Source organism: Callospermophilus lateralis, chromosome 2 (assembly GCF_048772815.1).
Source record: "Callospermophilus lateralis isolate mCalLat2 chromosome 2, mCalLat2.hap1, whole genome shotgun sequence".
Lineage (NCBI taxonomy): Eukaryota > Metazoa > Chordata > Mammalia > Rodentia > Sciuridae > Callospermophilus > Callospermophilus lateralis.
Window position 1 is genome coordinate 17,080,556 of NC_135306.1, and position 16,756 is coordinate 17,097,311.

Consider the following 16,756-nt stretch of genomic DNA (forward strand, 5'->3'; position numbering starts at 1 on the left):
TGCTTGAGAGAAACAAGTCACCAGCGGGTTGTAATTCTATACAAGAACTTCAATACCTGGAGGCAAAGACCACTGGAAATCTTTTAGAAGCCACATGCTTCTCTCCTTTCTCCCTGTTTCCTTTTCTCCAAACCAAATCTTCTTTTCATTTTGGGTGACATAGGCTTGTTCACATCCATATACTTGAAGAGTGACTTCCTGTCTTTGCAGAGTAAGGCCCCTCCTTCTATTCCAAGTGCCCTTGTTTCCCCTCCCAGAGGTAGCTGTAGAACCTGTCCTTTGTCTCAGGGATCTTAGATCCTGATATATTTGATTGTTCACCCTTTGGGATTATGAAGCCCCTGCTGTATGTCCAGCACCCAATGCATTGCAGCCGCTTAGTCATTAATTAACCACATTTTGGTTGACAAAGTGAATACATGAATATGTGTTTGGGTTTTGCACACTGGTGGGACAGCTTGCCTGCAAGGACTGGAGACATCATCTAGGAGAAAGTCCACTCTCCTTGTGGTGGACCATGACTTCTTTTGTGATCTCTTCCTCCCAGCTCTCTGGCTACTACTGCCCACGGTGCACTTCCTGTACCTAATATCTAATATCCCTACTCCCCCGGTTTACCTGCAAGCCCTGCTGTACCCTCTGCTAAACTGCATGTCCTTTGTTCTCCACCAGCCAAGTGTCATGTATGTTACCAGCCTCAGCTCTTGGCAGTAATTCTATGATCCTCAAACCTGGGTTCAGGTTTACTCCTCTGCTCTGACCTCTGCCACCTCTCTGTTCAGGGGCTTACTACCCCGCTGGGCATTGAAACCCTTGATGGATTTATTCTCTATATCCTTAGCTTATAGCTCAGAGTTCAGCACAAAGTGGGCCCACAACAAGTATTGATTGAATGAATGCATTTCCTTCTGTTATGAATGGAGAGAGAGAGAGAGAGAAGTCCTGCAAGTGTAAGGCATTAGTTCAAAGACACAGCGAGGAATGGCAGAGCCTGTATTAAAAGTTGGGCTCCGGACTCACAGAATAGAGCTCTTTGCACAGCCCTCAGGCACTTCCTTGACACTAAAAATGCAACAGAAAGTGGGTCTAGAATGTCCCCTGGGCTAAGACAACTATTGCTTTTTTGGAGGTGGCATATTGAAACCAGCAGACGTGAAAGGTTTAGGTCCAGAATGTCAGCCTGAAATGGGTAGCGGCCTCTGTGTGAAAATGTGCTTGGGCAGAAATGCCTTGCAGAACATTTTTTTCCTCTCTCTCTTTTTTTTTTTCTTCTTTTATCCTTTTATATTCCCTCCTCAAAGGTCTAAAGGCAAAGCTGTTTATCTCCAGATGGCTGTTTAAACACAATGCAGACGTGCTTTTGTGGAAATGTTAGTGGTCTGAAGAGGAGGGAATAGGTTGAGAAACCAGAAGATATGCTCCTAACTTGAAGACGGGCATGTTCATTCTAATGAAGACTCCAGGTGCTGTTCTGATGAACCCCTGGGAAGGGACAGAGTGATCTGTCCCCCACTGGGCCCTGGTGCTTTCCTTTGCCAGAAAGACAGGGTATATGCGTGGAGTAAGAGGCTTGGAGCCAGCTGCCTAACCTGATGCTTCTAAACAGTTTCTTTTACCTGCAAGTGACCTTGTTGGCAAACAAGCCCAGCAACAGCTAAGAAGAGCCAGGCTGTCCCAGGGCTGAACAGCCCTGGTGTGAATCCTGGTGCCTGTTTGTGTAACTTATAGCAAATTTCTGACCCCCTGAGCTTCATTTTCCTCATTTATAACACGGGGATATGGAATTGACCTCTGAGGATTATTTTAGAGAGCAAGTGAAATAATGCAAGTGAAGTACCTGCACACCCCTCCCTGCTTGGTTCACAGTGGACGGCCCTGTAGGATGTCTGCTTCCCTTGTCTTATTCTATGTTTGAATGTTTTTTCATGTCTAGGCCCTTCTGGCTGAGACTTTCAAATTTTAGGGTGAAATACTTCAGATCCTTCATCCGGTGTCCTCTCCTGACATGATCTCTGGTCCAATCTTGATTGCCTTCTTCAGAACTTAGACTTCTTGTCTGTATCTTGTTTAGAGCAGCTCCTAGATCTGAGCAGCATGGACCAGCTCTACAGCTGACCAAGAAAAACACTTTTCTTCCTTGAGCTCAAGTTTCCTGATCCATAAAGTGAGGATCCAAGGGTTGCTGTACAACAATGGGTAAGAAGGAACTAGGCGAGGATTAGCACAGTATAGGTGCTCTGCATGTGTTTGGACTTTCTCTTGCCTTAAACTCACCATCCCTAGGTCACATGGTCTTTTATCCACTCCGACCCTTTCTGAGTTTATGCAGGTGGGCTCTTGGATACAAAGGTCAGGGATTATATTTATTGGTCTTACATTTAATGATGATCATGGTGATGATAAAGAAAGAAAAGAAGGAGGAATAAGAGAAGGAGAAGAAGAAATCTATCCACTGAGCTGCCTCTTTCAGGTGTATATTTCTATTTCATCCTTCTAATGGCCCTATGGAGTAGATGTCCTTCCTGTTTAACAGATGAGAAAAAGGGGACCTGGTGAAAGTCAACCAGAAAACTAACCAGACTGGGATTCAAACCTTAGTTTCTCTAACTCCAAAGACTGTATTCTTTCCATTAGTATGATCTACTATGTACCAGTCGGTGAAGGTCCTTTTGGGAAAATATTTGGGTTTGGTTCATCTTGACCATGTGTTGGTAGTAACCAAAATATACTAATTGGATTAATCTAACATCCAGTTATCTGTGGGATGCTCATTTCCAGTGCCACAGGGAATGAGAAAGTTGTTAAATATACTGTCTTTGTTCCAGGAGACATTGGTTAAGGTAAGAAAAGTTGACCATGACTCCTCAGAGGTGTATCAGGGGACATTGTTATGGGAGCTGGGACCCACATGCTCTAGTTCTGCTGTGGTCAAGGGTGTTCTCCCTCCTCCTAACCTTTAGCACAAGGGGTTAGACCAACTGATCTGAAGGGGCTCCTCCATCTCTGTTTTTCCTGGCTCCATGGTTGCTTCCTTTGTTTGAGACACAGATGACAGATCTGTTGGCAAAAAAGAAGGATGGGGAACCTGTTTTCCAACTTCAGAACCAAAGAGCTACCTTGGAGAGTGGTGACCTGTTTGTGGAACTGTTGAGGGCAGGAATGTGTTCACCTGGTTAGAGTTGTAGGAGATTTCCATTCCACATTGAGAGTTCTCCCACCGAAGGTTACCAGTGATACTGTTAAGAGATTTGATACCCAGATCTGGATTTGAATCCTGGCTTAGGGTCTCAATAGTTCTCTAGTCTTAAGCTAAATTCAGTTTTATCATTTGTAAAATGAGAAGCTAGCAAAGCTTTACAATGGATCAAGTAAATTAATATCTGTAAATTATTTAAAGCAATGTGTCATACATACCAAGTGCTTTGGAAAAGATGTCATTATCATTATTTACCATCATGATCATTGGTTAAATGTGTTTTCTTTTGAGTTGACAAGCTCTATAAGTTTCAGAGATGTTCAGGTTCAGGCTGAAGGGACGTGGGGGAGCTTTGTAGGGAATTACTGCCTTGTGTAACACATTGAGGTCAGAGTCCTTGGAGTTCCCTGTTATTCTGAGATCCTGTGATTCAAATTAGAACAGATGACATCTTAGGGAACAGTTAGGGAAACTACTGGGTTCCTATGAGTTACAGTGATGAGGTCAACTTCCAGGAGATAGGAATTCTCTTCAAAAGCTATATACATTAGACATGCTGAGAAAAGCAGGAAGGACAACATATGGGATAGAGAATGCATGTGGCCAGTAACAAGGGAAAAGACAGGCAAATACAACTATAGCAGAGGGTTTATGGATGATCAGGCAAAACCCTGTTTTCCGTTAGCTCTTTGGTATGGTCTGAGTATTGGGAGAAAGGGGTGAGTAAGAGGGAGTGCAGAGACTTGAGGAAACCCCCTGATTTTAAAAACAGTGTGGTCACCCCCAGTCACCACCAATCCACGGGGTCAGAGTAAGCTGTGGATGTGTGGCAGGAATGCTGAGATTGGAGGTCAGCAGGTCTTGGTTCATATTCCATCTCTGTCCTTACTGGTTCAGAGACTCCACACAAATCCGTCAAATACTCTGAACTTCCATTTCCCTGAACTTCAAATAAGGGCAGAATTGCCTAGAGCTTACAGTGGGCTGGTAAAAAATGAAAGATTCTGCAGGTAAAGCATCCAACAACAGGTGTAGTAAATACTGAATTCACAGCAAAAATTATTTTCCTGCTCCTGCTCTAACAAACTGTGGACCAAGGTCCATTGAGATCACCTAGGGGAACAGGACAGGGACTTCTTCAGCAAATTCTTAAAACAAAGGAGCTAGAAAGGTGCCTTTGATGGAACTGAGTGATGATAACTGGGCCTTATCTTTTACAGTAGCAAGGGAAAGTGACTACACATTTGCTCTGTCTGGGTAGCACTGCTGGGCCTAAGCTCTTCTTTGCCTCTCTCTATTCTATCACTGAAGTGGCCTGAAATGGGGATACATCTAGATAGCCCATACTCTGAGAGGGCTAACACAGGAATCAGCCACCAATGTCTTTAAAAGTAAATTTTTGTAAGTTAATACCAGCTGATGATCACTTGTGAATCTGAAACCCATCTGCCACTTTTCCTTCCTTCCCTCTTTCCCATTTATTTCTGAGCTTTTCTAGAACTTGAGAAATCTTTCGGATCATCCTCTCTACTGTTTCTCATCTGCACACTGCAATTTCACCTATTGAGTACGGCATCTTTTTCCTTTCCCTAATGCATTCCATCAGCCTGCTAAATATAAGTGGAATAGTCTTTAACCTCCTGAACTGGCCTCTTGTATCTGCTTCTTTCCCTTCTTTGCACATATTTTCCTGTGAATTTGAAACTCTATTTTCTTCTTGGAAATCAGAGGCATATAGACATTGGAATCAGACAAGACTGACAGCGAAACTTTTCTCCATTATTTCCCTATAACCCATTAAGTCTTGAAATGGAGGTAACAACACCTGCCTTTGCAGGTTCTTAAGAAGTTCACATAGAATGATGCACATGTAATCACAGAGCCAGCAACAGTTCATTAATAATATCTGCTAATATTACAGCAATCTTTGTATATATAATTAATCTACTCATTATTTCCCTGATTTGTTCCATACAAGGATGTTTCTGCAATTATATTGATATTTTGGGAAAGAAGTTAAATTCAGGAGAATTTAATGCAAACCTTTTTGGGGATTTAATACCAAATATACACTCTGGCACTTTAAGAGGAAATGCAGAATGCAGTATGCTAGCTCATTTTTTTTAATATGGAAGAATTTTCTTTTCATGATACATCTTATTATGTGGAAATTACTACACCAGCTCTTTGAGGCATTTGGATATATTTGGAGAGGAATGGAACAGGAAGCAGGGGCACAGATTCTTTCTTTCTTTTTTTTTATTCCACTGTGTTTCCTTTTCTTACCCCCCTCCCTTCCCTCTATTCCCCATTGTCTAATCTATTGCACTTCTGTTCTTCCCATCACCATTCTCCTTATTGTGGATTAGCTTTCACATATCAGAGAAAACATTTGACCTTTGGCTTTGGGAACTGGCTTATTTCATGTAGCATGATAGTCTCCAGATCCATCCATTTGCTGGCAAATGCCATAATCCTACCTTTACACTCAGCCCACGAGACCTGGGTCAAACACTTATAGCACAGCATCATGGACAGAGTGCTTGCCCTTATGATTTTTGGCCCAGTAATTCCTCAGTGTTTGAATGTGCATTCACCATAAAGTCTCTGATTCTTCATTTGTCTACTGAGAATAAGAACATAGAGTTTTGGTAAAAAGACAGTGAGATATTTGAGAGCAATTTATAAACCAAGAAGAATTAAAAGAAACTGGTACCATCATTGCATCTTCATGACCCACACCCTTGTCAACCTCTTGTCACCACCTTGGGTTACCACTGACTTTGCAGACATATCTCCTAAACTGCCATGGAGACACTCAAATACCCAACTGTCTACAACCCCTGTGTCTGCTCCAGTGGCTTTAACTTCAATAGGATGCCACAATCCAAGGCTGAGCTATAGAAACATTTCTTGTGTATGGAGCAGAGCCACCAATGGTGTCCCCCTGTGGCCTTACAGATGATGGTTGGCCTCAAGGAACACAGTGAGGACAGGTATGTTCAGGGGCTATAGGAAGAGGAGTTAACAGCCTAGCTGCTTCTTCTTCCCCCCGCCCTCTAGCTTACTTTTATTAGCCTTTTAAAATTCCTTATTGTGATGCAGAAAGGTTCCTTTGAAGAACTGCAGTCAGCATCAGAGGGGACAATGAGGCCACCTGAGTCCACCCATGGTCCCACAGGCTACATCTAGCAGGTTGACAGAGATCCTGGAGGGAATGGTTATCAGCTTGGACACACTGGTCAATGGGTTTCCCATTTAGCTCCCTTACCTTTGAATGCTATGGCCTTTGGCAAGTGACAGTCTCAATTGTATCCCATGCAAAATGTAGGTAGTAAAAGGAAACTATCTCTTGAAGTTTCTGTGAAGATGAAATGATAAATACAGGTAAAATGAAAAATTTTACTTATATTATCTGGCACATAAGTTTTTGTGGATGATGATGACAATGATGACATTTTTTCAGATTTTATTTACTTTTCATTGGTGCATTATAATTAATTATAGTAGGCTCATTTTGCTATATTGATACATGCACATAATATAATTTTATCAGTCTCATTCTCCAGTACCTTCTCTCCCCTTCCACCCCGAGAAGTCAATCTTTATACTGTATTGTAAAGAGATTGAAAAATGTAACTTTAGAAAAATGAATGAAAATTAGCAATATGTGGTTTGGAGGACAGAAAGTAAAAGGCAACCAAATTGCCATTCTAACTGACGAAAATAACTGCCCTAAAGAGGGGGTATCAGATGCATCCTATTTAACCTGAACAGCAAAAGTTGGCTCATAGAGTAAGATTCAAGAATTATTTAGACATTAAGCTGAGATTTGGATTGCTGCTTGGTAAGGGTTAAGTTTGCTCTCTCTGGAAGTACTCAAACAAGGGCTGGATGAGCACATAACCAGATCTTAGAGAATAAACCTATGAAGGATGTGAAATGTGGGGAACTATGTATCATTTAAAGGATACCATGGATGGGCGAAGGCCAAGGAAAAAGAGCAAAAACAGCTAGTTCAATTCAGAGATAGGGGTTTGGGGGAGCCATGGATCTAAGAGGGGAGGAAGAAGGAAAGGTGCCCTATATGGAGACACCCCCCTGAAGTTTGTGGAGAATTCATGCATCAGAAACAGGCTGAGGATATAAGGACCACACTCTAGAGTTTATAAGAAAACTCCAGTTTCAAATATTCTTTCTTCCTGCCTCTAGCATGACACCTGCACTTGTCAGACAAGGTGTCCCAATTTTGGTTTCCAGAAATACAGCAAAGAGGCACAGAGTTTCTGGAGCTCAGGTGTTGCAGGAATCCCATGAGGCACTCAGCAAGGTTAATGAGGCACTCCAGAGATCTGCCATGGTCACCCTGATGTGCAAGCAGATTGGAGCCTCAATAGAGGCTTTTTAAAATTATTTTTGACTAGACAGGTACCAATGCTTACCAGAAAAAAAGTGAGTGAATACATTTGGCTAGTAGAAAAACAACCATATTCCACTACTGACATCTCTTGGTAGAAAGGGAAACATTTGGGCTTTTACTCGTTCATTGAAAAGATGTCCACTGAGCACCTACTATATTCAAGCATCCTATAGGCATGGGAAATAATAGGAGGACACTCAATATAAGGTCTGGCATATAGTGGGTGCATATTAAATAACTATGTTTGAATGAATTAACTCCAGATAAGGACATTGAGACTTGGAGGCATAAGGTGACTTGTCCACAGGGGTCAGCAGCCAAGTGTAAAAGCCAGAATCCCAGCATGAGTAAAAGGTTCTGCGATGCCCACGTAGATGCCAAGTGATAGGCAGTGAGGTTTTGAGAAAGCAAGAGAAAAGGGCAGATACTGAGAGCTTACAGGGCCCAAGGTCTATGTCAGGCTCAGTGCTTTGTGCTGTATTTAGTATGTCCCGAGTAATTCAAACAGCTTCTTTACTCGTTAGACATTATCATTGCCACATCGTAGATTTAAAAACTGAGGTTCAGAGATTTAAACACTGTAGGCTGCCGAAAGTTAGATAGCTATTAAAGGGACAGTTTGCATTGAAATTCCCATGTCTAGAAGCAAAGTTGAGACTCTTCTAAGTGATCTTTCTACCTCCTGTGTCCTCCACCATCCTGAGTGCCTAGAATCTACACCCTTCACCGCGGTGCCGTATGCCATTTAAATAAAATAATTGCTTCTCAACATCGGACCTAGTCTTTCAGCCCTTGGGAATATCAGGAGGAAGGAATCAATGGGAGTGTAGCAGCTTTAAGTTTTCCACGCACAATGGTCTGATGGGGTTAGATCTATTTTCTTCATTGTAAGAAGTGATTGATTCAATTTCAAATTTAACTTAAATTTGATTTTCTTCTCTCAACCTGGCATTTCCAAACCAAGAATCAATCAAACCCCAAATTATAGGCAGTGTGTGGACCAACAATGCCAAGTTATTTCCAGTCGAATTTCTCAAGCCATGCATTTCATGCCATCCTCTCCTACCATGAGAGGAGTTGAAGGGTATGAGAGGGGAAATGAAAGGAAAATTAGATTATTAGCTTTCTCCAGCCTCAACAATCAATGTCCCCTGTAGGATTGTATACTCCTACAGCCCGGCTCGTTCCCTGCAAGTGACAGGGAGGTGACTGTGAACGGGGATGTGAACCAAAGGGAACTATGACCATGGCCATCTGAGGAGACCCATGTTGTGGCTGGAACTTTTATTTACTGTTTTTTTTTTTTTTTAACTAATTACATCTGTGATCTTTTCCAGCCTCACATTAGTCCTGAATGAAGATTGCTTTTTCCGTTTTCTCATGGAGACATTTTGACTTATAAGAGTTGGATCAATTGACCAGTGTCACATAGGTTTCATCCTGGAACCCTTGTGCTGTGATAAAGGGGGCAGTAGTGTGATACAGGGAAAGGACAGAACAGGACTGGTTCTAATTCAGTCTCTGACACATACGAATTGAGTGACCTTAGCTAAGTCATTTCATTGTCCTGTACTTCTCTGTAAAATGGAGACAGTGGCAACAATTTGCCCTGAGAATGAAATGAGTTGATGCCCACCCCCCATGTAAGCGTCAAAAACATTGGCTGTTGTGTTCATTATCATTTACCTCATGCCTAGGGTAGTGCCCAGGAAGAGTTGATGTTCAATAAAAATTAATGGGCTGGGGGCTGGGGTTGTGGCTCAGTGGTGGAGCACTTGCCTGGCATGTGAGAGGCACTGGGTTTGATTCTTAGCACTGCATATAAATAAATAAAGGTCCACTGACAACTAAAAAATATTTCTAAAAGATTGATGGGAAGTGATGGATGGATCGTGGTGAGCAATCCCCAAATGGAGGTTCCCTTTCCTACTTCTTGCAATGTGAGTGCTTTGCAGCGTTGGCATGGGGACGGGGTAGGCATTATGGGATATATATATTTTCTAGCTTGCTACCCTCTAACTCACTGGAGCTAAGTGCTAATGTTCAGTCCCATGGACCAGCAACTCTTAAGAAGTCACCTTGTTTGAGTCCCACTGTGAAGTTTCCAGTTGCCATGGCAACTCCCCAAACCCCAGCGACTGCTCCATGGGCAGCTGGCCTTAGAGCAAGCTTGGCCAGTGTGCTTTCTTCCTCCTGGACTTCAGAGAAAACTGTGGTGATTCAGACCTTCTCTGAGTAAGTGACTGCCCCAGGATGCTGTCCATTCTTATTCTCCTTCTCACTTTCTCCCTCTTCATGTTTCCCTCCTTCACCATCTTCTCCTTTTGTTTTCTGTTCTTGTAAAGAATAATTCAGTTCCTAATATGATAATCAGGAAGTATCATATTAATAATATGATAATTGTTATATATTATTACCTGTATTTTGCCCCCATTGATGAGACAGATAACGATATATGGTTAGGAAAATATTGCTCACTATATGACAGAAACCATGCTAACCCTTTGAAGCTTACTGTCTCATTCAGTTCTTCCAACACTTTCAAGGGATAAGTCATTTTATTCCTATTTTCTCAGTGAAAAACCAAATCTAGATTAGCTAAGGAGACTTCACCTCCCACATTGACTCCTAAAGACCATGGATTACTGGTGACCTAGGTGATACCATTGGTTCAGCCAGGGCCTAGCAAGGGAGTAGGAGCAATCCCACTCCTACTCCTCAGCCATCCTCCCAGGAGTCAGCCCATGGAGCCTAGGTGGTATTTCTAATAGTCTAATAGTTAATTAGTAAAAGGAATGTCTTGGCCATATACATTTCTGTGGCTATAGGGTCCAAGGATGAGAAATGCTTTCTTGGGGGGTGCATAGGGTGCTTTTCCATGCCTGTCTGGCCAGGGCATTCATTCTTCAGTGCCAAGAACCTCCTACTCCCTATCACACCAAGAATTAGAACCAAGAAACGGGTCTTCTGGACCCGTTTCCCAAGAATCTGTCCTTGCAGGACTTGTCCTCAGATATTCCTTCCCCCCAGAGTAGGGTCCACAGAATCTCAAGTAGAAACTTGTATCAGTTGTTTCAGAGAGATTTGTTATGTAATCAGGCTTGGAGTAATAATATGTTGACATTTTAAGATGAGATCTATGCACGACACCAACTGAAGCTAGTCTGCCTTCTTTCTAGTAGAAAATATAGATGTTAGCTTGTTTATATTACTAAACTGTTTTTATTATCTGGGTCTGAAACAGCCTCTTATGGTGCTCAAATAAAAGATAAAACTTGTTGCTTTTTTTCCCCTGTGGTCATTTTAGGTTTTAGGGATTTCCCATCTTCTGACACTAGAACCATCTTATTATTTAACTGATTCTTATTATTTAACTGTAACAACGGCAAATGTGTGAATAGTTCCTACAACACTGTATGTTATCTTAGGACTGGGAATAAAGAAAGGATCCTATTCTTAAACTAAGCAACTTCTAGGTTCCAGGCAGCAAGCTGTGCATGAGAGGCCAAAGACAGAGAAGATGCAATCTCTTTCTTCAAGCTGCTCACTGTTTATTCAGAAAAATAACATCCATAAAGCAATCTCTGTGTGCGCTGTTATAGAGGCTCTTCTTCCATTGGAACCCATTAGCGTGGCCATGTTAGTTTGGCATTTCTTTTGGTCTGCGTCATGCCGTCACTAACATTCCTGGAAGTGATCATGCATTTAGTGAGATTCTACCACGTGCCAGACACTGGGTGAGGCACTGGGACAAAATGACAAGCAAAGGACATGGTGCTTTTTCTCACGATCTATACACTAGATTCTAGAGTTTGGAATAAGATATTCAGGGAAACACAATCAATGAAGGATTTACATTTATGATGAACCTCAAATAGTGTTGGGGAGGGAGACAAGGAAATGAGCAGAGCTTTATCCAAAGAAACAAGACCTACACCAGTATTAACCTGATGGAAAGGCTGACTGTGAGGGCATTGCACCAATCCAGCCCTGCCGACACCTCGACCAGGCAGGAGACTGCAGAGGAGGTATGAACGTAGGAGTCATCATGAAAGGCTGCAGATGCCAGGCTAATGAGCACAGATCATTTCCTGTGACCAGCCACTGTAAAACAGCTCAAGGGGTTTCAGCGGGAGTGCAGTGGCCAGATATGCCCACACCTCCCTCATCCTGCAAGCACACAGACACTAGGAGAGAAGGGGACAGGATGTGAAAATGCCAATGACATGGAATAAATAGGGCTGGGTGACTTTCATTTCTATAAAGGAGGAAAACAGAAGTCTGAATGATGACATCTACGTGTATGACCTTCTGAGATGCTTTCAGTACATTGAGGAGCTCAGGAAGAGGAAGGGGCTTTAATGAGAAAATAATGAGCCCTGTGTTGAGTGGATTAAATTTGACATGTTTGTGTGAAGTCCAAAGAAAGTCAGGAGGTTCAGGGAGAGAAGTTTACTCAAAAGAAAAGCTCAGCAGGTAACAGAAATTTTGGAGGTATTGTTCTAAAGCTGGTAATCAAACCCTTGAAAACATATGTCAAGAGCAAAGTCCAAAGCTTGAGAAACAAACTGGGACTCAGATCTTTTTGCATCCATTAAATTGTCTTTAATTTTCCCATGTAAAATTTGCCTCCCCACACTCAACCCTCTTGTCTAGGTCTTACACAATTTTTCTTGGAAGCCAATTAGCTGTGCATATGCTTGCTTTTTCTCTAACCTAGAAATTCCTGAAGAACAGGGGCTATTCTTATTTTGCTCTATATGCATCTCACAAAGTAGGTGCTCAGAAAATGCTATTGAATGGCTATCTGTGAGACCCTTTCAGAGGACAGACATTAAGCACATTATGTCAAGTGGTCATCTCTGGAGTCCTGTGAGGGGCCTCATCTAACTGAGGTTTGGAAAGTGAAGCAGATCACACAGCCTGACAGGACTAAAGCCTAACTGTAAGCCTAGCATTTTTCCAACACCAAGGCACACACTCATCCCATTGGCCCTGCTAAATTCATCAACACAATGCCATCCCACTTGTTTCTAGAGAGAGTGGAGAGTTTGGTATCATCTCATGATTATCAAGAATGGCTATGGGGGAAGGGGGTGAAAATCTAGCTTCCTTATATTAAGAAAGATATTGAAAAGAGCTATAAAAAATGTAAGATGTTGCCGTGCTTTTCAGTTTTGATTTAGAAAATATATGTTCTTTATATTAATGTTTAATGGGTTTATTATTGTTATATTTAAATAAATCAATCTTAAAAAGAAATGGCTGCCAGGCTTGGTGGTACATGTCTGTAATCCTAGCTGCTCGAGAGGCTGAGGCTAATGCAGGAGGTTCACAAGTTCAAAGCCAGCCTCAGTAGCTTAGGGAGGCCCTGAGCAATTCAGCAAGACCCTGTCTCTAAAGAAAATATTTTTTAAAAGGTCTGGGAATGTAGCTTAGAGGTAAAGCATGTGTCTAGAATGCCTGAGGCCCTGGGTTCTATCCCTGGCACCACAAAAAAAAAAAAAAAAAAAAGAATGGCCAACCAAATTGGAGAGGAATGAGTGAGACTAGCATCAATTTTCAGAGAGCTTGTTTCTTGTATTGTTCCCCCAAAGAAATCATAAACCCATTTGTCAAAGGAATTAAACCAAGACCAAATAAGGATATGCAAAGGTTGAAAAAGATGAGGGTTTTCCCATTCTGTAAATAATAGGATTCTCAAACGCCATGTTGTCCCCATTTTCTCACCTCATGGAATTATGTGTGTTTGTGTCACCAGGTTTACTGAAGAGTCCAATGAACAAGACAGCCCTGACACTGATTGCGGTGAGCTCCTGCATCCTGGCTATGGTGTGTGGCAGCCAGATGTCCTGTCCACTCACTGTGAAAGTGACTCTGCATGTACCTGAACACTTCATTGCAGACGGTAAGAGCCCTGCTTCACAGGTGCCCCACTGTTACCTGGCACCTCGCATCTTTGGCTGGTCTCTACACATGGCCCAACCTCAGAATGATAGGCAGTACAGGAAAAATGAAGCAACCAAAGGCTTTGGAAGAGTCCCTTATCATTTAATGTCCTGGATTATTAGAATTAAATGAAAGATGGCTTTCATTCTACATACAGGGATAAGGTTTGTTAACTATAGGAAGAATTCAAATGTGAATGCGGGAGGATGGAGCTACTTCAGAGAACCTACTGCTTCTTATTATTTTTGTGGATCCTATTCCAATTTTAAAACACCCCCCAAAGGGTATTTGCTAATTAAATGCATATGACAGGGAAGATGGTTTGAGTTTTACTGGAACTTCCTGAATGTCCAGGAGAATATTCATATCTCATTCCCTGTTAACGTACTTTACAAGTATCTTACATTCTACCATTTATTCTTTGCCCAATTAAATTGAATTAATGAGACACTGTAGTCACTGCAGTCATTAGCAAAGCATGGTCCAAGAAACTGATTAAGGTGTTTGATATCTATTGCTAAAGTGCCCTCCAGAAAAGTCGTTTCAGTTTACATCCTTCAGCTTGGGAGGTTGGCGCCTGTTTCCCTGAACCTCTGTCCTCACTTGGCATGACTATCTTGAAATGTATTGAAGTTTAGTAGAAATAATCTCGTGAAGGGCATCAGAGCTATGCATGATAATGAATTTTTAGTTTTTTTAATCTTTCACACTTTTTGAAAGTGTACTTCTTGATTAGTTGGAAGATAAATGTATACCTGTGAAACCATCACCATAGATAATGCCATGATCATAGCCATCACCTCTGAAGGTTTCCTCTCTCCTATTTTTGTAATAAGGACCTTTAACATAAAGGCCCAGCTCAAACCAAAAGAAGACTTTTAGCACCTCAGAAGCTGCCCACATGCTCCCTACCCATTAATGCTCTCCAGAGGTGACCAACACTCTGACTTCTATTAGCTTGTTAAGTTTTTAAACCTTTTTCATTGAACATACCAGGAATGTTTTTGAGATCCTTTACTTCTATTTGTCAGCCTTATCTCAAAGCAACTCAATTTTATCCATGTTTTAAGTTATGATATTCAAACTTAACTCCTTTCCTTTAATTTGAGCTGATCAGAGCAAAGTGGAACTTTTACTCCTTTCTCAGAAATACCCATACTTCTATTAATGCAGTCTCTGACTGTTCCCACTTCACCATAGTGAATGAGACTCTGCTAAATCTCACTTGGACTATAGATAAGCTCTATATCTCTCATTTTGTCTATACTCACTTGATTTTCAGACTTATATATACGTTTTTTTTTATTTTTTTTAATCAGGGATTGAACTCAGGGACACTTAACCACTGGACCACAATCCCTAGCCCTGTTTTATATTTTATTTGAGACAGGGTCTTGCTAAGTTGTTTAAGGCCTTGCTAAGTTGCTGAAGCTGGCTTTGAATTTGTGATCCTTCTGCCTCAGCCTCCTGAGCCACTGGGATTACAGGCATGCATCACCACGCCCAGCTGTACAAATCTTCTGGTTGGTCCCTCTGAAATCATATGTGTCCCAGTGACAAGTAAATGTGTATGAGAGACAACAGAGGGATGACAGAGGAGGCGCAGGAAACAAAATTTACAGGAGCAAGTAGGCAAGTAGATTCACAGAACTTGGGGCTGGAAGAATTGCCAGAACCTGAGCCTGGCTGGGAAATGGGGCTGGGTAAGCAGGAATGACAAAAACTAAGTCTGAAGGAATAGTAGGAAAATTTTAGCAATAATGGTAGGCATGTCCCCGACCTGATGTCCCTCATAAATCACTACTCAATAACTGTTCAATATTAGGCCTTAGGGATATTCAAATTTTAGCTATTTATTTGCATACAGTTAGAAGTGGAGGCCCTTAGATGATTACCTATCTCAAGGTTATGGTCAAATAGTTAAATGTTTAAGAGCACAGGCTATGAATGATACAAGTGTGAATTCCAATATTTTTTCCTATAGTCTGCCACTTCTGAAGGCTCGTGATTTACCTTCTCTTAGCCTCTGTCTCTGCATCTAAAAGATGGAAATAATATTAAAAATACTTATAAGGGTTTTGTGAACACTACAACTCCCATTTCTTTCCCATATTTATAGGATGCAGCTGGGAAATAGCAAAATCAAAGGGGCACCTAAGAAATCTGCATATGATCTTGATGGCATGGAAGGACCAAAATGTGGTGAATTAAATGATGCCCCTTCTCAGTGTCCTGATGATGCCCTATTCTGACCTCTGTCCCCGATGGGCTACTATGTAACTGCCGTGGGCTTGTCTGTATCTGCTTCTAGACTGGGATCTCCATGAGAGTAGCAGCTGAGTCATTTGGGAGGAATGTTATCTCCAGTGACAATCACAGTGCCTGGTCCATGATGGACATTCAGTAAACATATGTGACCTGAATGTGATGTGGCCTGAATTAAAGCAGAATTATTAACAGTATTATGGGATTCTTCTACTAGATTTCTAACAAAAGGGGACCCTGGAAGAAAATGCAGGTAGAAAATGAATAGGAAGCAAAGAGGTTTTTAAATGTATCTGGGATTTGTTTCAATCCAATAAGGGAAGACACAGATACAGAAATAACTTGTGAAACACTAAGTTTATCTACTCACAGATTCTAGGTACAGATGTACAGTACATGATGCAGGGCCTCAGCCAGATACTAGGATATATCAGGGGGTCAAGGGAGCAAGAGAGAAGAATGGGCAAGAGTGTGTATTGTAATTATTGTGAGAAGATAGAGAGGTTTAGGGTTAGCTAGTTTGAAATTTGGTAGGCTATGGGGTTTAAGAACAGGGTATCCTGTACCAGAACCCAACAGTGATTAGGAAAGAGAAATATTATCTCCAGGGTGTATGAGGCAGAAAAGGAAGATGCATGGAGTCAGGGCTCTGTATTGGTTAATCTGATAAGAAAGGCATACTCCTGAGCACGTCTTTTGTTATCTGTAAGATGTGGTTAACCTCAGGAGGACTGTCTCTCACCAGTCTGGAAAGCTCAGATACCAAAGGATCAAGAATATAGAAAATAAGAAAATACAGTTAATACAAAAGAGAAATAGAAATAAGCATGGAGCCTACAAGTTCCAGAGTGTAAGCATGGCGGGCAGCATTGGAAGGCCTTGCCCATCCCAGCCCCTACATGATGTAATGTCTTGGGTAGCAGCGT

At 41.7% G+C, this 16,756-nt stretch overlaps 1 protein-coding gene across 3 annotated transcripts in view; it reads left to right on the forward strand.

Moving 5' to 3' along the window:
• The window catches only part of Astn2 (astrotactin 2), an 847,605-nt gene that overhangs the window by 318,964 nt on the left and 511,885 nt on the right, over positions 1–16,756 (forward strand). For all 3 annotated transcript variants that reach the window (XM_076845613.2, XM_076845612.2, XM_076845614.2), the window contains one exon: positions 13,378–13,524. In XM_076845613.2, coding sequence (XP_076701728.1) covers positions 13,378–13,524 — 147 coding nt within the window. The remainder of the gene's footprint in view (positions 1–13,377; positions 13,525–16,756) is intronic.